The sequence below is a fragment of the Prinia subflava genome, chromosome 6 (genome assembly GCF_021018805.1).
Source record: "Prinia subflava isolate CZ2003 ecotype Zambia chromosome 6, Cam_Psub_1.2, whole genome shotgun sequence".
Lineage (NCBI taxonomy): Eukaryota > Metazoa > Chordata > Aves > Passeriformes > Cisticolidae > Prinia > Prinia subflava.
The window spans coordinates 23,077,001-23,100,656 of NC_086252.1; the positions used below are offsets into that span (position 1 = coordinate 23,077,001).

Genomic DNA, 23,656 nt, shown 5'->3' on the forward strand with positions numbered 1-23,656 from the left:
CTGGGTGGGGCAGCACTGGCCCTGTGCTGCTGCCTCGGGAGCCTGGTGCTGTGCCTGTGTCCTCTCTGCTGCCCTTGGGCATGAGCAGACACCTGGACAGGGAAGAAGGGCTTTGCATCACCTTCCCTTGCCCTTTTCCCTTCTCTACTCTAAGAGTATAGATAGGAGAGGTATGATTTTCTCTGGTTTGAATATGGATTTATAACAACATTCAGCCTCAATTGTATTTTACTGTTTTGAAGTGAATAGTGGAAGCAGGCGGCTGTGCTGTTTAGCTGGAATGGCTTAAACAAATTTGTATTTAGAAATGCAGGTTTTTCCCCTCCTGTTAAAAATTAAATCAAGTTAAAACTGAGGCTGTTCATAGGATTATTTATTCATTATTTTTGGACTCAGTGTCTGCAGTGAGCTGTTTCTTGTAAACAGCTCATGTAGCAAAGTGGGGAAACCCAGCCTGAATAACAAGGGTGTGGGCAGGCATGCAGAGGGGAAGGTCTGTGCTACTGTGCAGCAGAGCTGTCCTGTAGCTGATGGACACGACAGCTGGCCCTGGCAGATTCTCCAAACTGCTGTTGATCAAAGGCAGCATGTCTGTGCAGAGAGATCCAGCTGATGGGAATTGTCCTGGACTGAAACCAAGGGGATCAAGTGGATGTGCTAGCTGAGGTGTGTAAGCCAAACTTGCACCTCAGATGCATACAGGTAGCCAAGGGTGTGCCAAAGAACTTCCTTCATGCTCAGCACCTAAGTGAGCTCAGTTTCAGTGAACATTAGGCTTTGTAGTTCACCATAAGTTTAAAGGAACAACATCTCTTAAAACTAACAACTTGACTTGCAGTTATGGAATGAGCTGGCTGGTGGTTTCTAAAATCTTTCTGGTAAAGAAAAACAGAGAAAGTCTGTCATGTGGAATATGTTGTGTTTGAAACAAATTTTGTCAGCTAAGCTTCAGAGTCTGGCTGTTGTCAAACAAACTGAAAGAAAAAAAGTTAAAAAGTCAAGTTCTTTCCCTCTGGAAATACCAGTTTTAAATCTCAGGTGGCCATATTTTAGTAGAACAGGGGTGTTTTAAAAATACTGCCTCATGTGTCATTTTCCACTGACATTTGGCTGTTGTGAAGTTCTTCCACAGTGAAAGAGTGCTGCGAACCAGGACCTGGGAAGAGGCAGAAAGGTTCTGTGAAGCCCTCGGAGGCCATCTGCCTAGTTTTAGCAACTCAGAAGAAATCAAGGCACTTCATTCTATCCTGAGAAAAATGATCAGGTAACAAACTAGCCATGTTCTAAAATTTTAATTCTGCAGCTGATTGCAAATGCTGCTGCTGCTGACCCCAAATGGCAAATATGAGATAGTGTGTGACAGTTGTGTTTCCCACAGAACAGCTAGATGTGGCTTTTGAACTGCCTTGCTGGAAAATGTCAAAGGAGTACAGCTTGGGCAAATATTTCACATTGCTAGAGGCAGCACAGGAAGAGAAATTTATGTAATGGAAGATGCTCAAAGCAAATCTAAGTCTGTTGTTATAATACATTTTTCCTTCTCTGTGTTGAGTTTTGGCACAGCTAGATGGTAATAAATGTACCTATTCTTCACTGGTACATTCTTTAGAGATGAATTATTATTTCAGTTTTTCAGATATGTCTCATTTCTATTCATGAAATGCTTGCTGACTAAACTGGGTGCTAACTTTTGAAAATGTGAATAATGTAGTGTCCAGCAATCTGGTTGGCACAGATCCTATTTGGCATAGCTGCACTAACACTATATGGGCATTAGATGGGTGTGCTGAGTGTTCTGGTATCAACAGATTAAATGCTAAATAATTTATGAGTTTAAAGCTTTATTTTTAATCAAATGAACTGTCACTGCAAAGCTTTATTAGACATTGGTGTGATGTCAGATCCTTGTGTAATATGGGTTTTTTGATTGACAGTCTGTTTTTTCAGAACTTTTGCCTGCTTAAACTCAAATGCTGCCAGTTATGTGATGTTAATTTTTTCAACAACAAACTAAATCAGGATTATTGCAGAAGCTGCCAGCACACAGCACTGTGATTAAATTTTTAAACCTGATGACTGAAGAGATGCCTTCTTGAGAAAGCAGTGAACTTTTTTTAGAAGTGCACAAGTCATGAAAATTACTCAGTGTTTATGCTAATAAGAGACAAGACCAAACTTGTATGCTCTATATATAGATAGTTTAGCTTGTGAAAAAGCCACTTGTGATTCCTTTGCTAAACTGGCTGATGTCCCACAATAAAAATCAGTGCACAAATCATTTCTAGATCATTTTAGATGGTTTTGCAATTACGAATTTCATTTTAGTGCACCTAATCTACTATGAAATGTGAATACAGAAGTAACATTTTATTTTCCTACGAGTACTTGGAACTGCTTTTCAGCTTGCAGACTGTCTCAGGTATTATTTATATTTTCTGTTAGGAGTTTAAAGGTGGAGACTTATGTATTTCCAAGATGTCAGTGACAGACAGCACTCCTGCATTTCCCATAGTTCAGAAATTTTGAACTTAGTCTGAAAGATAAGTCCCAGTACTTCAATATTATTCCAGCAGAATTTAAAATGAGGGGCAGTTATTGAGCCTGATAGAAATTGATTCTGTAGTCAGTGTTGCAGTAACTGCTCATATCAAACACGACTGAAACGTATTTTCATCTAGGCTAACCCCTTTTGCAGCACTTCAGAATATTCTGAACTGAAATACTATGTAGTTGACATTGCCTGAGGTATTTTAAATAATGTTTGTTTAGATAACATGATGAATTGTTGAAGATAGTTATGCTTTTAAATTACTCAGAGGTGTTGATTACATAAAATATTTTGGAGGTCAAATGTCAAGGGTAGTTAATCTAAACATCAAGTTCATTTGAGATAGGAAACCATGTGAATTACTTCACAAGAACAAATACTTTAGCTAACTGGGAGAAATCGTGCTAAGGTGATATTAGATATGATTAGCTGCTGGAGTGTGCTGGCATGCAGTTTGTTCATATTCTCTGTATTTATTCAGTGCAAACTCCAGCCTAAAGCATTCATTCAATGCATTCATTTCAGCTTGGGGAAGGAGCCACACCTTGACACTCTTGGTTTCGGGTTTTTTCCCTTGCACTGCTCTCTGGTGACTCATTGAGAATTGTTTGTTTTTAAATGTTAGCAAGAGTCATTTTGGTTCACCAGGAAAAGGGCAGCTTGCCTAGTCCATTCTGTTCTTTACTCAGATTCCACCTTAGAGTCAAATAAGAGCCAGAATTGCTCCAGCCAAGTCAGGCTATTGCCATTGGAAAGGAAAATAAAATTTGCCTGCCAGCCTTTCCCTGTCTGGAAGAAATAGGAGATAACCTCTTTTGGCTTTAGGAGACATGATACAGACAGAACAGATCCAGTTCAGTTACTTCCATTCTTTTCAGAGTGCATTTCTGAGCATTCTGCACCTTATAGCTGGCAGCAGTGCTGGGCACGGGAGGAGAAATAGCTTAGACTGGTCAGAAGTAACATTTCTGCAGGGAAGCCTTACTTGAAAGATACCTAGGTTGCCTTTTATATGAACAGCTCTGCTGCTGTAATTGTTTTGAATCTAGAAAGCCTCACAAACACTTGAGTTTGAAAGAAAAAAATCTCCTTAGCAAAATGGCCAAAACAGTAATAAAGCTGAGATACAAGTTGATGTAATTGCATTAATTCAGCTTCTCTTTTCTTCCACTCAAGAGCAGGTAATTAGCAGGATGTGATGTAGCTAGAGTAGCCTGTTACAGCAGGGAGAACAGGGTGGCCAGATGGGCTTCATGCAGAACTTTAGGCCAGCACGGCCTAAGATTAAACAGTGCCTTGAATTGCACCACTAAGGACTTGGCCCAGATGTATACCTTAATTCTCGTACCTTGACCTACAAGCCCCAAAAACTTCACTTAGGCTCTTAATCTTGTGTTGGAGCGGTCATAAAGGACAAAGAAAATAATTTTCTATTTTGGGAGTTAGAATATGATCTGAAAAATTACAGTTTTATAGTGCCTGAACTGTATTTATTCACTCCTGTAGTACTTTGACTTTTATGAATGTTAGCTCTGTGTAAAAGAAAAACCACCAGTATTCTGCAGGGGTTTCTAGAGATTTGGGGTCTTCCAGTGTCAATCAGTGTGGAGTCCATTGTAAAGCACAAATTGCATGTATGTTGTAGTTGAAAACTCAGGATACTTTAGATTTTTAGAGACAGTTCCAGGAGTGGAGCTCAAAGAATACCCTGTCACTGATAAATCCACTTTGATATCAGTCCATAGGATGAATTTTAAATGCTTTGCAATGAGGAGACTAATACTTGAAGCACAAGCAAATCCCTTGCTGCAAGCTTAATTGCAATAGAGAGTCTTAACTCATCTTTGTCTTAAATAGTTGGTGGAATTCTTTCCTGTGATGAGATGACAGTATAATTTCAGAGGGTTATCAGAAGGCTTTATTGGAGCCTAAAAGTACTGTCAAGTGTAGTGTAGCAGTTACTAAATTACTTGTGGTCATGTCTGAACAGTTCCAAAAGAAGCAAAAGAAGTACATTAATGTGTAAGCGCCCAGTCAGCTGGAAACATTGTTCTATTTGCAGGCTAGTAATTGTAAATTGGGAGATAAGCTGCAGAAATTCTTGACCTGGCACACTTCTTGTTTTTAATTTATCTGTTGTTTAATAGCCAAATACAAATTGAAAGAGTTTGAAAATTGCTCTAGAACCTCAGGTAATTACTGCAAATCTTTTCAAAATGACTGTCTCAAATTTTCTTTTTAGTTGATATTCCTGTGGGATGATCAGCTGCTTAAACTGCACTAAAAGTCTGTAGGTGACAATTAGCAAGGGGTGTCTGCTTCTGAATTTGAAGAACGGCCACAGAAAAATAAAGTCCTAAAGGCAAATAGCCAAAGGTCACTTAGCTGCTTGACAGCTGTGAATGTTTGGCTCGAAGTTTTGTCTCTGCAGTAGTATGGGGCATTTAAAGGCTCCTTAGTTGTGTCATTGAAGACACAACAGATTGATCAGTATGATAAAATCACACTAGAGTGATTACACTACCTCACCAATGTCAGAAAACTATTGCTGGAGTTGAGAACAAAATTTTAAAAAATTAGATTTGTTGATGGCTGATACTTTTCTTCCTAAAGGAAACTTTGCCAAGGAAAGTTCTTAGATTTCGTGTAGTTAGCTCACATGCCCTGGGTTCAGCTGTTTCTTGGTGCTGCACCATGAGTATTTTCAGGCTGTTCAGAATCTTTGTGGTGGTACATGTGGAAGGCTAGTGGCAAAGCCCAATTCTGAGTCTATCCCTCCAGGTAATAAAGTAATTTTCATAAATTTTCAAAGTTCTGGCTTCAAATCACTGAGTTTGTCAGCACTACCTTCTGGGGCAGCCTTTTACAAACTCTGACCTCTGCTGGTCAGAAGTCTCCGTCCTGTTTTGAGCTTAAATTTATTTTTGGGTCGTCATTCCCTCGGACGTGATGTTCTTTTTGCTCAAATCGCTCCTCTTCTTGCAGGTTTAGTCTCCTAAAATATTATAAAGAATAACTGTGTCTTCTCCCTGTCTAGAAGGGAAGACTAGACTAGAAAATCCTTAATCATTGTTAATAGCCTAAACTCTTGATTTCCTCAAATGTTCTGTGTCCCTTCTCTGTATTTGGTGCATCCTGATGGGGTAGTTCTCCATGGGATACTGTTCTACAGGAGCCCTGTATCGTGGCATCAATGCTTTACTGTTGCTGTCAGACCACCTTGATGAGAGTGCCTTTTCCAGAGCTCTTTCACAGTAGGGTTTCATGTAGTGTGTGATTTCACAGAAAACTCCCGGTCCTTCTCCCCTCTGCTGCTTCCAGCTGATACTGTCATTCAGGGAAGTGTCTACTGACTTTCTTGGGCAGGGTAGTGGATTGGAGTGAGTTATCATAAACTTCAGTACCCTGCACAGAATTGAATCTTTGAGAATTTGCAGTACAAAACTGATTTTGCAGTTGGACTAGCACCTTTAACTTTGTTATAGCATCTTTAGATTCATGAGCAAAAGAGTATGGTAAAGGTTCTTACTGCAGATTTGAGTGTTTACATTGTAAACTTGGGCTTTTTCAGGTAATTTTGTATCTTACAACATAACTGAAATTTTAGATTCAAGTGTCTGCTATCTTTGAAAAATGAGGAAGTAAAATCTAGGAAAAAACCCAGTTCTGACTGGACAAAAATTTCTACTGCCATTTGTTCATGCAACCATTGAAGTCAGTGGTGTTATGTGCTGATTTATGTCTATGCCTCATTTATGAGGGTGCGTAATTGAAATAGGTGCCCATGTTTAGTGTGTTTGTACCACTTAAAAAATTAAGGGAAATATGCCAGTTCTTTGAGTAGAAGCTTTTGTGTGGTTTGAGGAAGAGTGTGTTTGAGCTGGTGGTATTTGAGAGACAGCCAAATGTGGTCAAGAGAAAGGGAACCAAACTGTATAAACACTGTGTGTGATTCATGAAGAAAGGTATAGAAAAGAGACCATTATAGCAAGTGACAGCTGATGAAGTGGTAATGCAGCCCACAAAGGAAGTATCTGATTTAGTTAGTTTTCTTCTGTACAGAAAACTAGAAGAGGTCCTAGCACTTGTGTCTATTTTATCTTTGAGCTGCTACAACTTGGTTTTGCTGCTTGGTCCTAAATAATGCCATGCCATAGGTCAGTCTTGCTCTTAAATGAGCTGAACCATATGCTTGGCATAAGATTGTATCTTGTTTATTTCCAGCAATGACAGATGGGTCTGGATTGGAATGAATAAGAGGAGTCCAGATTCTTTGGGAACCTGGCAGTGGAGTGATAACAAACCTGTAAGTTAACTTCTAACCAGAAAATGTCACATACAAATTTGTTTCAACTAGGACTGAATTGAAATAAATTGATAAATATTTTAATTAAAAAAAGTCAGCTCTTTCAACAGATTAATAATTCAGAAGAAGATTGTGCACTCAAGAGCTGCCATCCAAGCAGATTTCCAATTAAAAACATACCTTTAACAAGGTTAACCTGATTTCCATCTCCATTATATTAAAATAATTTCACAGAAATATAGTAGTAAACAGCTCTTGGAGCTGGTGGAGAGAACAAGGTATCTTCATGCCACAACAGAAGGGAAGGTTTATCATCTCATTTCCTTGTTATGTCAGACTTTTCCAAAAATATCTTCCTCACTGTAATTCTTTTATTTGTCTGAAATTGTGAGTTCTTCCCCCTCCCCCCAAAAAACAGACATGGTGACTCAAAACTGAAGAAGTAACTGCCATTCAACACATATTTTAATGGTAATAAACATAATGGGACCCCAGGTTTGAAATGTCATCTCTTAGGATTGCCACAGCAAAGTGTCAAATGCTGATTCTTTTGCCCTGTCCATCATCCTGTAGGTAACCAGTGTTGTTATGCCACTCGACTATCTGGAAGATGAGTATGATACAAGAGACTGTGCTGCATTAAAGGTTAGTTTCAAGGGTTTTAATAATGTGTGCTTTTACATGGAAGCACTTGGAAAACATACTTATTCCAGTTGTATATTGAATTTAGGTTTAGATGTTTTCTTAGTGCAGTGAAAAAGCTGTAGTAGTCCCTTTATCAATCTACACCTATTACAAACTTTCCGTTAATCAAGTACTTTTTTATGAGCCAAATGCTGTGCTAATGATAACTTTTCATAGGACTTCTTTTGAATCTTTTTAACTACAAAATATTTTAGTAACAATGCTATTCTGTATTGCATAATGCATACTGTGGATCTCTTGTATATTACATATAATTCTTAGGGATGTGTCATGGAGTCCAAAAAGCACAGAGAGCCCTACCAGTAACTTTAAAAAATTTGTATTAGCTTTTCTTAACTGCAGAATAAGAAAAAGTTTGAAACCTGAAGAAGGTGAGTGCAGTAGCCAGGGCAGAGCATGTGTTTGTATTTATTGTGTGTATTTCCTTGTTTACTTGTGAAACAGACTGTATGTGCTCTGTTGGTTTCTAATTTCAAATGTCAGACTTCAGCTTGATTCCTGATTAAGCTCTTCAATCCTTAATTTAGTCTTGATGGCATGAGTTTTAAAATAGCCTTTGATTTTTCTGAAGTATCATCTGACTTTTTGCAGTACCTACCATCCCTTTTAACCTTAATAGAACCACCTCTGCTTTTAGGATTTACTGGGGGAAAGGATAATTGCGTCCCTTTCCTTCTGTTCACAGCCATTTCCCTCATTCGCTTCTCCTGTGCTCATGATCCCAGACTGAGAATCTGGTCAGCACTGAGTCCCTAAAATTTTAGACAAAGGAGAGCACTTTGAGTGGAATGCTGTGAACATAGTAACTTTCCTCCCTGCTAGTTATAGACATGTTATTTCAATAAAGGATAATTCTCCTTACTGGAGAGACAAGCTAGAGTGAAGTCAGTTCTTCAAGCTTGATTGTAAGAAATAATCTTCAATATGAGTGATTGTTTTTATGCCAGTTCAGATGGTTTCTTCTATTCAGAAGAAGTAAGAATCATTTCAGGGCAACCAGTTGCAATAGATAATTTAATAATAAGCATCAATGAGAAACTGGGCACTACAAAAACCCTGAGAAACATTTCTAGAAAAGACTGTTAAGACATTTGTATGTAGACTGACCTTAAGCCCTTTACGTAATTGCTTCACAGCATTAGCTACCATGGAGAGTCATAGTTGAAGTTATGGCTGTATCTGCTCTTCTATTTGTAAAATAAATTGTGACTAACAACACAGTAAAATGCACTGACTTTGCCAAAGGACCTTTTTAATACAGTTTCATTTTACATTTCAAAGGCCTGTGCTGTCCTAACTCAGTTCTCTGTTTCTACTTGTATGCAGACCTCACAGTTTTCACGGAGATCATTTTGGAAATTTTATTTCCATGAAGGCAGAGACCTGGAATTTTACTTCAGGCCTTTTGATTGTGAAGCTAAGCTTGAATGGGTCTGCCAGATAACAAAAGGTAAACTGCAGTTACATCCATCTATTCATATAAAGAGTTTAATACAATGAGTTGTAATTATTGCCCTATAATAGAAACTTTACAAACAATATTTTGTTGTTTCCTCTCTGAGGAAAAATCACATACAAACAGATGTACACTTAGATCAGAAATTGACCCTGAGGAGGATGCAGTATCACTGCTGCTGTATTCTTTCTAGTCCCATGAAGTAAGAAGTGGTTTCTTGTGCTGTGTTGTAAGCCATTTGCAGCATTTGTGGACTTGACTTAATCTTTTAGTGATATTTTTAACTAAATCACCACAAGTATTTTGGGTGTACAGTTTGATTCAACCTTAGGTGAACTAGCCTTCTTCTGGTAAAACTGGTATTCTAGCTCCTCATTGTAGTGAAACAGAGGAGTGGGTATACAAAAGACTAGCATGGCATGTCTGCACAGATCCAGGTTTTTTCATGCAGTATGCAGTAATCCAGTAGACTTTTACATTTGGGTTCTTGATTAAAAGGTGTCTTGGGATGAAACTTTCTTGTTGGGGTGAGATACTGATAGAAATACTACTTTGATGCTTGAGCAATGAAAGAACCACAGATGTGTAAGATGGAGGTATGCAGTACTCCCATTAATTTTATATCAGCTTATTTTAATGCTAATATTAATATTAAACCTGTGTATGATTTTATTCTCCTTTTTTATCATCATGAATACTGAAAAATATGAGTGTTAACCATCACTTTCTTATTGGTGGCCACAGTCCTGTTAGAAGGTGAATTCAGTGACTTTTCCTTTTTCCTCTGGACAGGTAGCACGCCAAAGACACCAGAGTGGTATATACCAGGTAATTGGACTTGTTTTGTATTTTTCCACTGTGTGTGTAGGGTTGTTTATATTCAATATATTTTATTAGTTTTGTTACATTTTTTTGCTACTGCAATTCCTGTTTCATTCCAGAAAAGATTGACTGATAGAATTTGATACAACTTGATTTTGAGAGAGTTCAAAATGCAGAGCATTGACTCTTCCCAGTATCAGATGGAGATTTCTTAGTACATTAAAAATAAGATTTGTTTTTCAGAATTAATTTCTTACTCGTGGTATTTCTTCTGTGTAGATGAAATTGGAATTCATGGAGCCCCGCTTGTTGTTGATGGAGCAGAGCTGTGGTTTGTACCAGATAAAAACCTGAGCTACCAGGAAGCTATGTTCTACTGTCAAAAAAATGATAGTGATTTAGCTTCCATAGAGTCTTACCCAAAACTCAGGACAATACTAACTCAAATAGAAAAGGTAAGGGGGTGTAATCTGTTTTCACAGTTAATTTTCATTGCAGGGAAATTTACTTGCCAAGTTTTCCAATATAAGAAAATGTTCATCTTAATTTCTTTCTTTTTCCTGTTGGCCTCAATGGTTTTCAATTGTACTTAAAAGGAAAAGGTGGGATAAAAGAGAATTATTTTAATGGCAGTTTGGTAAAAGAATTTTTAAATCTAAGAATAGGTTTATCAATATTTTAAAAAAGCAAAACTCTCTGGTGAAAAAGTGTCATAGCAGGACCACCATGCAAGCATCCCATTGTTTGCAAATATTTCATTAACAATTGTGCTGATTCTTAATTTTGTGCACAGGACAACATACAGTTTTTCACCTGGTGAGAGGATTTAATTAGAAATGCCTGATGGTCTGATAGGCTGTATTGAAAGGGGTTTGTGTTGTTCATGGCATGAATATATGTTCTTGCAAGGCATTTGAGAAAAACATACCAAGTTTCAGTGTGTCTGTGACTAATTTTGTCACATTGCTCTATCTTTGGTAGAGTCAGGAGCTCTTTCTATGTGGGTTGTAAAATACTGGGTTTTGTTTTTTACTTCCACAGTTATCAAACAGTGAACAGAAATGGTGGCTGAAGTTTATTGATTATGGCTACAGCTATCATTCACCGTATGTATAATAATTATGAGATGCTTTATTGTGAGCTTGATTTTGTGTTTTTTAGGAATTGTTAACTAAAGTAGTTAATTCACAGTAATTTTATTGTAACTGAGTTAGTAATCCATTTCTTGTGTGTGTTATCAGAGCCTCTAGATTTTGGGCTGTTAAGCTTAGGCATCTTAGTCTTAATGTGTGGATCCTTGAAATGTGTGATGCTAGTAGCTAATGGATTCCCTTGATCTTTGAAATGCTTTTATGGAGGTTTTGGGCCATCTTCTATGTCCTGTTAACATTTGGAGAACTGACAAAAAAAAGTGCCTGGTCTATTGACTCTGAGGATTTAGAAATACTCAGGAATAGGGAATGGGAAATTAGTTTAAGACATCACTCTTCTAGTTAGGTAATGCCAAAGTCTTGGAGGGCTTTTAGTATAGCCTTGTAGAGTTAGGATGACTCACAGCAAATCTTGCATCATTCCCTTCTTGGCTGCAGAGAAGATTCACTGGCTTCTTACAAGGAAAGTCCTTCACTTTCCAAAATACTGTATCAATGCAGTATTGTGAAAAGAAAAGCAGGGCTATTTCCTGTTCCCTTCACTTGTCCTGACAATGTGCTGTGATTGCAGTGTGGTGATAAATAACCTCATTCTGAACATCTCAACACAGTTAATTTGGGCTCAGTGCATAACTGCTGAACCTACCACGTATTTCTTCCTAGCCTAGTTTGTGTAGGGCATCTAGAAACAGTTAATAGCCCAAATTTTTGTTCGCGCAGACACTGTTGCTATCAGAATTTCTCTATGAAGGTCACATTGGATTGGAGATTAACTCTGAAATATTTATATCCAGTTTACAGTTATTTCCACGCTTCCATGATAGATTACTGAGAGATTGTTGGTATATTTCCAGAAAGAACTGGTATAGAGGTAAGGCTGTTTTTATTTTTTCACCTGCTCTGCTATTGTTGTGTTGATTTGAAAAGAAAAAAAGTAGTAATTACTGTTCTACTCAAACTCTTCTATTAAATGCAAATCGATACCAAATTAGGAGTGAATGGCTTCTTCATGATAATCTGATTGAGTGTTGAATCATTTATTACTTCCTAATGGTAGAAGCCATGGTAATATTTCTTAATGACCAGAGGCAAACCTGAATTCAAATGACCAATTTTTATGATAGATTGTCAATCTTTTTGCAGCAGAAATTAAGTGAACTCTGGTTTTGGTGGCTTTTTGTGTTTATGCTACATATTCTGAGCTCTTGGGTTTGTCTGAGAGCTGTTAGTTAGGTTGACTATACTTGCAACTGTGTGCATATCTGCAGGCACAAATTCCATTAACTATTGGAGTCATATTGTAAGAGACAGACAAAGTAATGAAAAAGCCACCTGGTGGTACTTGAAGCTTATTACCTCCTTTTTTCAACACTTTTATGTTGAGGAAAATGTAGAACCTCCAGAGAACAAGAAGCTCCTCCTGTCTTTAACCATTTCCATTTCAAGCATGTTTTCCCCATTATTCAGTTTGCTGCTGAACTGTTTTCATCTCTGTTAGCCAAAAATTGCTCTAGACTAGGAAGTCAGCCCATCTATGATTTCAGGAGTCATGTAAAGCAGTACAGGTCAGATGCTCTCCATGTAGGTGTTAAAGGATTCCTTTTAGGGGTTTTTTGACATTTAGGCATACCCTCTTTGCCAGAATACAAGGTTTGTCCTCATATACAAAATCTTTTTTCAATAATTTTCTGTTTTCAAGTTTCTCTCTCTCACCTATACGAAGTGTTAATATTGGAAGTAAGAGTTACACTCTGGACCTTAAGGGCTATTGTACTGCTGTCTGGTACAAATGATTTATGCTTGCCTTTTACTCTACTGCTATTTTTAATGCTTTCAATTGCACAGTAGTTCATTGTGGTTGCACCAAAAAGGATTTCCCTTCAGATTGGTCTTTGGCATGTCATAGAGTATGGATAGCAAATGCAGTGTGATAGGCATTGCCATAACTGGTTTTTAAAACTTCTGTTTCTGCAGACTACCCAGTTAACTGTAATGTGAAACTGCCCTTCATCTGTGAAAAAAATAATGCCTCCTTACTAGAGAAACATGATCCCAGTTACCGCCCAGTGAGAGGAGGCTGCCCTAAAGGCTGGCATCATTTCCGGAACAAGGTACAGCAATAGCAGATCCATCATCCTTGCCTATCTTCATAGTCCAGCAAGCTGGAATGCCTTCCTAAAAGAAAGGAGGAGGTAGCCCCTCTGTTCAGGAATAGACTAGAAATGGGCTTTTGGAAACTAAGTGTAGTGATTAAAATAATCGCCTCCACTTTTGTCCCTTATTCAGGTTTGATGGTTTCTTAAATTCAAAGCATTCATTTTCAGGTTTTCTTTGCCATCACCACACATTTAGGTCCAAGAACATTGGTTCTTGGGCCTCTGCTTTGAATGAAGACAAGGATTAGAAAGGGAGAGGCTGAGGTTTCTGTGGCAGAAGCATGTTGTTTCTCTTCTGGAGTAATCATAGGCAGGCAGCAAGTTGGCAGACGCTGTTTCCTGAGTTGCCTTAATGACTAAACTTACTTAAGAATTAGTGAACAGCTTCTAAGAATTAACCAACAAGTCAGAAGCCATAGTATTATTGTTTCAGTACTACATTTTAAGGCAGTCATCTAAAGTCTTAGTTAGACTCATTCCTGTTGTTTGCTCCACCATTATTCTGTACATGTGCATCAAATCTGCACATTACGTTGTGCCAAGGTTTGCAAACTTACTTCATGCCATTGCAGAATGGACCTTGGAATTCCCATGTAGTTTTTCCCCAAAGGTAGCTTATTATAAGTTTCTGACCAGCACTATCTGACTAAAGGTGTTCATGTGTGAGTTCTCATTCCTAAAACAGTACATGATTCTGATGTAGCAAATAAGATTTACTGACTATGGCCAAGGAGTTAGTCAGGGGGATGATTTTATATTTAGCTACTCTGCTGAACTGAATAAATGCTTACAACTCGTATTGGGTCCCTTGCTTTCTGCAAAAAATAGTTATATGTTATTGCAGGAAATGAGAAGTGAGTTTTTAGGGTTGGTTTAAGAACCTTTACATATTGATTTATGTCTTAGGCAGAATGGTATGATGAAAGTAATTTTCACTATATTTATTTTGCAGTGTTTTCTACAGATGAAACCCGAACATTTAACATTTAATGCAGCTAATGAGAAGTGTGTAACTTTTGGAGGCTCTCTTCCATCTATCTCAGATCAAGCTGACCAAGGTATGGTGGTGAGCTGACAGCACTTTATTATTCAGCTTCTCTTCCAGATTCAGAATAGTTCTGCTTAAGAACTAGAGCATAAATCACTTGGTTATCCACAGGCATACTAGAAGCATTCTAAAAATCCAGGACGGGTTAAAAAAGTGTTGTCTGTTGTTTGCGTCACTGGAAACATAACATGGAAATGCAATTAGGAGACATTCGAACCAATTTGAAGAGCAGCTTCTCTGTATGATCTTAAGCTGTTACAAAAATAAAATAGTTGCAAAACCTTGCACTGAGAGTTGAGCATAAGAGGGTCATCACTGAATGAAAAATTGTTTGACTTTGCAAGCTAAAACATAGCTGAGAGTGTAGACTTTGCACTGTGAAAAACCACTGTAGAAGTTGCTTCCAAGAGAAGCTCAGCTGTGTGTGTCAATGAGGTAGCAACACAATGCCAGCTGGAGCACAGGACTCTTTGTTTCTGCATGTGCCAAGCAGCTCAATGTGGCAGTGTCCAAACTGACCCCCTGTGAGCTCTTCAGAACACTGATGAGAGGATGGAAAGCAGGGGGACTGGAAAACAGAACTGTTTCACCTAAATCAGCTAAGGTCAATGAGAGAAATGCAGTGAGGAAGAGATTGGTTTGCATTGGCTGCAAGTAATCTTCAGCAATAAACTGCTGAATGATATGGCTGAATTTGCAATTATATTCTTGTGGATAATTAAGAGTTCTCTGAGGGAGTATCTGAAGTAACTCAGTTGAATTCCACAGTGCCCACAGTGCTTATTTTCTTTATAAGCAAATAACCTCTTGCCAAACAAAATATGGTAAATAGACTAGAGGAGTCAAGAGTGTACCTGCAGGCAGCAGCTTAATGGTAATTTTTTTTTTTACTGCTGTTATTGGGGAGGGATAGGGTTATATACAGGAATATGCATGTCTGAGGCCTGCATGTTTATGTATGCATTTAAGGTTGGAAAAGCACAGCCATTCTGAAATGCTGTGTAGCAGAATCCCTTTTGTGATTTGGTGCATTTGGAAGTGTTTGTTATTGTGTCTTGGTTGTTTTTCTTTTCTCTGTGTAGTGGAGACTACCTGTACGGAAAGAAGACACAGTCCTCTTAAAATGCACTTCTTTCTGTGGGCTGCCTCTGCTCCTCCCGGTGATATTAGGGGCTGGCCCTGACTTGCAAATCTACAATGGCTTTGTCTCGTTCAGAAAATAGGCTGTGGCTAGTCTGGCATGTGACCAATGGCTGAAACATGTCAGCAGAAGCTAATTACATAGTTTCAATTTATCTTCCTAAGCTAGTCAAGTTTAATGAATGCCTTTGGTGGCTGAATTTTTTTTTCAGCTAAATCTGACTTCCTTTGACCTGTCCTGCTTTCTCTGATGGTGGGGTGGACAAATTCTGCCAGAATCCAGAAAATGTTCTGATTTATGTTGTGTAAAAGAGAAAGATGGGAGTTAAGACTTCCTCCATCAATTCAGAAAGGGTAGCAGACAGTAGAAGATCTTGCAGGCTTGTGGAAAAGTAGCTTCTTAGATTTGTGTGTAAGTAAAAAACTCCAAATTAGTGGGCAAAGGAACAGCTTAAATCCCTTACCTTCTCCTCAGCTCAGAATCTGAAGGACAAATAGCCTGCTCCTTTCAGATGATATGAAAGGAAGGGATGATAAGCATTTTGCAGTCATGAAGGGCTGGAAAAATTAAATTGACACAAACTGGGATTGCATTGTCTTCCTTATGGAAAGTATTCTTTCAGATGTTAACTGCTGTTTTCTTAACCACAACATGTACATTTACTATTCTGTCCAACAGATTACATAACATCCTTGCTTCCTGGCCTGCCAAAAGATATTTGGATTGGTTTGCAGTTCCTGTTCAGTACAAGGGAAAACAAATGGATAGATGAGAGTAGACTGTTGTACAGTAACTTTCACCCACTCCTGACAGGAAGATTAAGGAAAATTCCACTGGATGTAAGTTCTGACTTTCAACTTCTCTTGCCTATTGAGTAATGAAATTTGGAATGTTGTGTCAAAAAACCCCCCCATGTAGCAGACCAAATTGCCCAGTTAGTAATTTTAATTGGCCAGCAGAGTGGCTGACAGTACTGGGATTCTATTTACCTTTACTTGGATGACAACTTCTGAAGTGTATTTTGCTTTGGAAAATTTTCTTAGTCCAGGCACCTGGTAGTGTTTGTAAAACAGGTGAGCTGTATTGCACCACTCCTTTGAAACTTCTTAAACAAGTTCAGACAGCTGAGGTTCTCCTAGACTCATATTACTTCACCTCTACACAAATATATTTATACCTTATTTGAGACTGATAAGGATATTTCTGTTTCTCAGCTTTTTGATGAAGAATTTAACAATCAGTGTGGTGTAATCCTCAATGATCCCAAATCTCAATATGTTGGAACATGGAATTTCACTGCTTGTGCTGACAGGCACTTCTTGGGTATATGCCAGCGGTCTGTGGGTAAGTCTGAAGTGTCAAAATAAATTTCAGCCAGAGTTTAAACTTAAGGTGCATGTGCCAGGAGACTTTAATGCATGTAAATGATTTCAGTTGAAGAGCAAGTTTCTTGTAGAGACTAAGCAGGTGAATTTTAGAAAAGCAGAGTGTAGAGGAGAATCTGGGGCCTGTTTTGTCAGTCATTCAGAATTTTCCCTATTGTTTTTCATAGCCCAGTTAAGGGAGAACCTGTTTTCCTGAGAGACTTTCAGGTGTGGTTTCAGTGGAATTATACTTTAGCAGATGGGTCTTTAATGTTCTGTGGGTATAGAGGTCATGTACACTGAGAGATTGAACAAGTGACTCCTTTTTCCTTTTCAGAACTGTGGAATTGAGAAGCCCTAGGAAGGAATCTCATAATATTTATATCCTCCTTAAATACATCCTCTGTCTCTTAGTTCTATGAGAATATAAAGTATCATAGACTCTTAATGTTGAAGTTGGTCTCTCCCCAGAGCAAACTTGAGAGTTGGTGTGAGGGGGATTTTTTAATCTGAACTAAAAATAATATTCAGATGTACCCATGTGGGTTGGCCAATACCAATTACTGGAATAAGATCAAACATATATAGTTATTATGTGCATTTAATTACTGCTATGGGCTAATGTTCAGCATACCCACTTCTGAGTAGGTTCCTTTATATAAATAATCCTTTTAAGTGATGAACATGCCATCTTCTAAAAAAAAAATCAAACACAAAGAAACCTAGGTGTGCAAAACCCAAGCCTATGCCCACCTTCTTCATTCTCAAACAGGCAGAGATTTCCACCTCCCACCCCTCCACCTCCATTTAACATACCAAATCTTCTTTACTCAGTGCCAAATACTCCAGAAATTTTCAGTGTTAAGATTAGAAGTCTGGATGGAAGAGATGTCATAAAAATGTGAAAAGGAGACTTATGAATTGGAGGTTGACAGTGTATCTGTTTATATCAATCTCTTATTAGTCTGGAGTGACTAAATACTCAACGTTTCTTTGCCATAGCTGTAGAGGGTGTAAGGAGAAAGGTTTTTGAACTGACAGAGAATGTGTCCTTCTATGATCTGGTCTTGACTGTGTTAGGGATCTAAGAATATTTTGGGTTGGGAGGGACCTCAGCAGGTTGTAGGGTCAGTTGTGAGAGAGTCCAAGTTGTCTAGGGCTTTATCATCAGTGAAAAAGATGATTCATCTTCAATGAAAATCTTGGCATGATTGTGATTTGCAGAATTTCTTGAGATGGTAATCATCAGCAATTATCTTTTCAGAAATGAACATTTTACTTAGTGCCTTGTTTCCAATTTGGTACCCTTTGATGTGTGATGGCACCCTGGGTTCCATGGTTCTCTTTTGTAGCTGTTTACTAAGTGAAAGCATTTGGCAGCAGACAGAAACCGCTTGAAACAATCTGTTTGAGCCTTGTCAGTTTTCTGATCTATTGAAAGCTGTAAATATCAAATTAATATTGTGTTTCTGTCATCTTGTGTTTTGGAAAATAGCCCTTTCAGCCTATCAATCAGCCATTTATATACTGTTATTTATAGAGTGATGCCTCCCCTCACCCCTTGCAAGCCTTTTTCTACTTCAAATATTTTAAATATCAAGAGGGTTCTGCATTTTGCAGAATGAATTTATTTTTGGTTTTGTATAAAGCTTTTGAGGTTACCATTTATATGCTTAACCTTGCCACCCACAGGAGTATTTGCATTTTCTATTAACTGCAGTAGCCATGCATCACTGAGCTGTGTGCCTTGAGGTGTGGTGCTGGTAACTGCGATAACACTCTGTGCTCAGGGCATAAATAGTGAATTATATCCCTCTCTAAGCAAGCTGGATTTTCTGCGATTCATTAAGTGGAGTGAAAACAGTTCTCACTGTGTTCATGGATGGCAGTGAGCAGTTCTGGGACTGTGCTGGACCAAGATGTGCAGAGACAGGTTCTGTGGCCCATTAGATTTGCGTAAGCATAAATCCACAGAGATGAATGAGTCAAGTTTAGCTGTTGCTGTATTACAGCAGAGAGCAGTTGCTCTCTTGCGTTTGTGTGCAATTAAAGTTATAGAATGTGTTATAAATTTAATAAATTATCTAGCAGTTAGTTAAAAATAACATATAAAAAGATGTGAACCTAAGTTGAGAAAAAGATATTTAATAATACATTGGCTGAAAAAAAGTTTTTAATGTATGTTTTTCTGTCTAAGATATCAAAGATGTTTGCTTCTAACTATAATTATCAGCATAATCTACTATCTAAGATTTTTTTTCTCAAGTGTAGTCAAACAGGCTTTTCTGCTTGTTACAGAGACACTGGGAGTTTAAAATATATTACAGTATTTAACTACTGGATTTTGCTGATTTTAACTAATGACTGGATTTTTTTCTTGTGTACAGGAACTGCTGATAACCAGACAGAGCAAGTCATTAATGAAACATTGAGCTATCAAAATGTTCAATACATGTTAATTCTGAAGAATTTGTCCTGGAATGATGCAATGGCTGCATGCATAAATAACAAGATGCAGCTGGTGAGCATCACAGATCAGTTCCAGCAGGCTTTTCTTGCTGTTCAGGCCGCTCTTCATAATTACCCACTCTGGACTGGACTCTTCAGCAGAGATGTAAGTTTTGTTTTTTCCTCAGACCGTGGCTTAAGGTAATTTTTACAGTTGTGTGAAACAAAACCTGAGTTAAAGAAATGCAATGACAAATTACTTTTTGAGCTAATTCTTTTTATTTAGGGATAACCACCTGGAGGTGCCTCAAGATAAATGTTTTAAACCTTCAGTTCTCCAAGTTACATATTCTTGAACACCACTGGATGAATTGATGATGATGATAAAATTCTTTTAAGAGACTGATGATGAAGATATATTTTAGGGTGGCACCAACATAGGTTACTGAGTCATCTCTTTTGTTAACAAATGAGTAATGAGTGTTGCCATTTAGTATCATCACCACTGTTTACAGTACCGCTCCAGAAAGATGACCCAAAAATCTGTTATGGAAGGGAGAAACTAGATGTGGCAAATAAAATTCAAAATGAATCATTGAATACTTGTGGAGATAAATTTCTGAAGTTTAACTTAGATTCTGTTATTTGTGCCCATGTTTTGAGTTTGAGGGAGGCATCTCTGAGACAGGTTAGTGGGTTTTTCTTTCAACCTATGGGGTTTTTTTGGTAAAAAAATTTTGAAATAATGCAGGAAGTGCTGCTTTTTTATTAGCTAGAGGACCACTTGAAAATCTTTATTGTGGACTGAGAGCTCTCTCAGGTGTTAATGGGATGGCTTGGACTTGCTGGCAAGGTTTATCTTTTTTGTCAAGCACATCAGTCTAGAGATAATTGCAAGAAAAAAAGAATTTTTTTAGAGGTGCCTTACCCACAAAGTATGGTGGCGCTCACTCAGCACTGTGGTGTTATTTTCTCCTATTGTCAGTTCTGGGCTACTGAATGCTTTAGCAAAGCAAGGGAAGAGAGAAGTTGGAGTATATACTTTATCAAGAATATTTTTAAAATTTTAAAGGAAATAACCATTTCATCTTAGTGAAAATGGGGAAACCAGACAACTTATTTTCCTGTCTTTTTTGATTTTTTTTTATCTCTAAGTGATGATCAAATGTTTCGTTTTGGGCACAATTAAAATGTCACATGAAAGGAAATTATAATGCAACTGATCAACAGAACTTGTTACTCCAGTGCTGAAATCAGACACAGAAGAAAGATACAAGATAAATTACACAAAAGTAGTAGGATTTCCCAAAGACTTTCAGATCTAAGATTTTTAAAGGATAGCATGCTGCTTGTATGTGGGTTTTTTCTTCCTGCATCCTCCATGGCAGGAACAAATCTGATGTATTAAATCAATTAAGTATTTGATAGATTACTTTCAACTCAGTATGGAGTAACTGAGACTGGACTTTGTTCTCAGTTATTACCAGTTCTCCAAGACCAGGAGATTATATCCACCATTGCTTTGCAGATGCAGATGATGCAATTTGGACATGCCATTGCTAGGCTTTCCTCCCTAAGTGCAGTAGTGAAACATCATCTTTGGATAATTTGCCATTCAGCTAAATTGTATCTTTGCAACTGCAGAACATAAAATAACAAAGCTTGTTATATTGTGAGCAGGAAATCAGCTCACAAGGGCAGTGGAACAATTACAGTTCTCATCAGAGAAAATGTCTAGCCAGTGTGAATATATTATCATATAATTTTCTGCCCATTACATTTTTTTTACTATGTAAGCTCATCCCTTTTGCTTAAATAATGCTAGGGTGGAAAACATTATGGCTGGCTGGATGGGAAACATGTGAGTTTTAGTCGCTGGTCTGAAGACTATGAAGAAACAAACGAGGAATGTGTGTTTTTGGATACTGATGGCTTCTGGAGAACCTCTGACTGTTCCTCTGAAAATCGAGGTGCTATTTGCTATGCATCAGAAAGTATGTATACTACCATAATTTTTATAAAAATTGACTTTTATTATGAAATGTATTCAGTGTTTCCAGCTTGTAACTTCAAAATTGCAGCTTTTTAAAACTGACTTTTCCTCTGATTTCTATGCCATTAAAAAAAAATGGCTTCAAAATGGGGAGTATGTACCTGTTGGTCTTAATCTAATTGTACCTTAGAAATAAATTCAGCATGGATGCATTGGGTCAGTACCCCTATTGCCAACTGATTCCATCTTTACACTGCTTCTCTAAGATTGTTGCATTCTAATCTCTCCCACTTGTCTGTGGGAGAAGATAAAGATATTTGTACTATCTCCATCTTAATACTGGGACCTCCTGAAATCTGTTCAGACATGGAATTCTTCTACAGGGAGAAGGCACATGGCTATATGGAGAAGAAAGTGGAAGGTAGACACTGAATTGAAAATTAACGTCATCTGAAGTTCACAAAACCCTTTTAAATGGCTACTAATTATAACAAGACAGGGATATAGTAGGATAAGGGTTTTTTTTTATTTCCAAGAAAGAGCTCTGCTAGTTATGTGTCTGTCAGAAAAAGATTTTTCTAACAGATTATCACAGATTTCTTCCCTGTGAGACCATTATGATTTGTTTTGGTTTTATTCTGTGAGGGGACACAAGCCATTGTACAGCCTGAGTCACAGTAAAGTGTGGTGTTACGATATCATTAACTGTTTTGTGCTTACAAGCCAGGAAACTGCAGGAAGAGCCTTTCTGATTTCTCAAGTATTAGATAAAGCCACAGAACTAAGATGTGTTGCTAGCTGTGAAGTAGCTTATTTATTGCAGTGATCTGCCTTGCACAAGAGGAATTAAGAGCTTTTAGTTATTGGCCTACACTTAGCACTTTTATGTAGGAATTTTATTTTTAAACCTATTTAAAATAACTGAAAACTGGCAAGTGTCTGTATTCTTTAGTAGAGCTGGTTTTGTTACTTTAAAAAAATCACCATCATGAGGAAACTGAAAACAACACATTAAAAGGATGACAACTTAATTTATCTTACATGTTTTTAAGTGGTTTGCAGGATGCCAGGTCAGGTGGTGTTATTAGTAATTCATGTCCTGATGTTGTCTTGTCTTTTTTTAGAAAAGACTGAAAAAGAACAAGCTACACAAGTGAAGTGCCCACATAAGATTAAAAATACACCCTGGATATCATTTAGAAACAATTGTTACACTTTTATGATAACAAAAAATAGATGGAGAGAACTGAGGCCTCACGAAGCTCATCATTTATGCAGGAACATGAGTAAGTACTTTGTCATACTGCAGGTATTTCTGGACTTAGATCAGCCTGAGGGAGATGAGTGTTAGATGTGAGTCACTGTCCTGCAGTGACAGACAGCAGAGTGCATGTTGAGGAAGGCTGCAGCAGTCATGCAGTGGTGTTGCACTGCCTGATGCTGTTTGCCCTTGCACTACTCTGATAAAAAGTGCCAGAGCTTGGAGAGGAGAACTGAAGAAAGAGGCAGCTTGGAGCTACTGGACTCTGAGATCTCTGAAACATGGCAAGGTTTTTGTGTTTGGTTGGGGTTTTTATTATGATATGCCAGTTTTAAGTAGTTTGGGTAATTGTTATACCCTTGGCAACGTTCTGGCTTTACAGTTACATTTACTTCCTGGTTTCCTGCTGCCTCCAGCTTTGCTGTGTGGAACACTTAGGTGAACAAAGTAAATAAACAGAAAAGCACATGGACGTTTTTGGTCTATCCTGAATAACATAGAACCTTAGGAACAGCTTTCCTCTTTTATTAAACCTTCAGACATTCATCTTTCCAAAAGTTAATTATATTTTTTTGTGAACTGATTTCAATTCAATCTTTTTCATAATACTGTTTGTCTACTAAGGCAGTTCAAGCAAATCATGAAAGTTTGCTGGTATTTTTATGTTCTGTGCAGAGAATAAATAAAAATTCTGGAGCTGGAATCTTTCACTTATCCACAAAACCAGAGATAGTTCAGTTGACAATACATTTGAAAATTGGTTTTGCACTGTTCAATTATTTATATTATAAAGATATGGCCTTTACAGATGTTAACCTGTCTGTAATAACTGTTAACAGTAATAGAAAAAGAATGTTTATTTTTTACTTAAAGGTGAATTTATAAGAAAGTAATGTAAAAAAATTTTCAACAGACCCTGAAGCGTTTGTTCTGAGTGTTCGAGATGAAGAGGAGAATAACTTTGTTACTGAGCAGCTCCATTCATTCAGCGGTCTGGCTCTGTGGGTCTGGCTGGGGGTGATTTATGATGACAGTGGTAAGATTTAAGGGTTTGGTTTTTTTCTTAGTAACTGGATTGGAGACAAAATTTGCAGCATTAAGTGCATGTTTCTTGCATGTTTCAGTTTATAATTAAAGTCTAAGTGAATACAAACCTGTAACAATGATTTATATTTGTACTTACCTTCTAGAAGAAAATAACCTGACATATTCTCTGTTTGACTGATAATTAGATCCAATATGTTCTGTTCAGTCTAA

The 23,656-nt window shown here is 37.7% G+C and overlaps 1 protein-coding gene across 1 annotated transcript in view; it reads left to right on the forward strand.

Moving 5' to 3' along the window:
• Positions 1-23,656, forward strand: part of LY75 (lymphocyte antigen 75) — a 46,208-nt gene that overhangs the window by 13,806 nt on the left and 8,746 nt on the right. The window contains exons 13-28 of the mRNA XM_063400669.1: positions 1,122-1,264; positions 6,773-6,854; positions 7,428-7,499; positions 8,886-9,009; positions 9,808-9,843; positions 10,117-10,292; positions 10,879-10,943; positions 11,783-11,859; positions 12,963-13,099; positions 14,097-14,202; positions 16,012-16,172; positions 16,548-16,677; positions 19,085-19,311; positions 20,971-21,139; positions 22,263-22,424; positions 23,313-23,435. Coding sequence (XP_063256739.1) covers positions 1,122-1,264; positions 6,773-6,854; positions 7,428-7,499; positions 8,886-9,009; positions 9,808-9,843; positions 10,117-10,292; positions 10,879-10,943; positions 11,783-11,859; positions 12,963-13,099; positions 14,097-14,202; positions 16,012-16,172; positions 16,548-16,677; positions 19,085-19,311; positions 20,971-21,139; positions 22,263-22,424; positions 23,313-23,435 — 1,990 coding nt within the window. The remainder of the gene's footprint in view (positions 1-1,121; positions 1,265-6,772; positions 6,855-7,427; positions 7,500-8,885; positions 9,010-9,807; positions 9,844-10,116; positions 10,293-10,878; positions 10,944-11,782; positions 11,860-12,962; positions 13,100-14,096; positions 14,203-16,011; positions 16,173-16,547; positions 16,678-19,084; positions 19,312-20,970; positions 21,140-22,262; positions 22,425-23,312; positions 23,436-23,656) is intronic.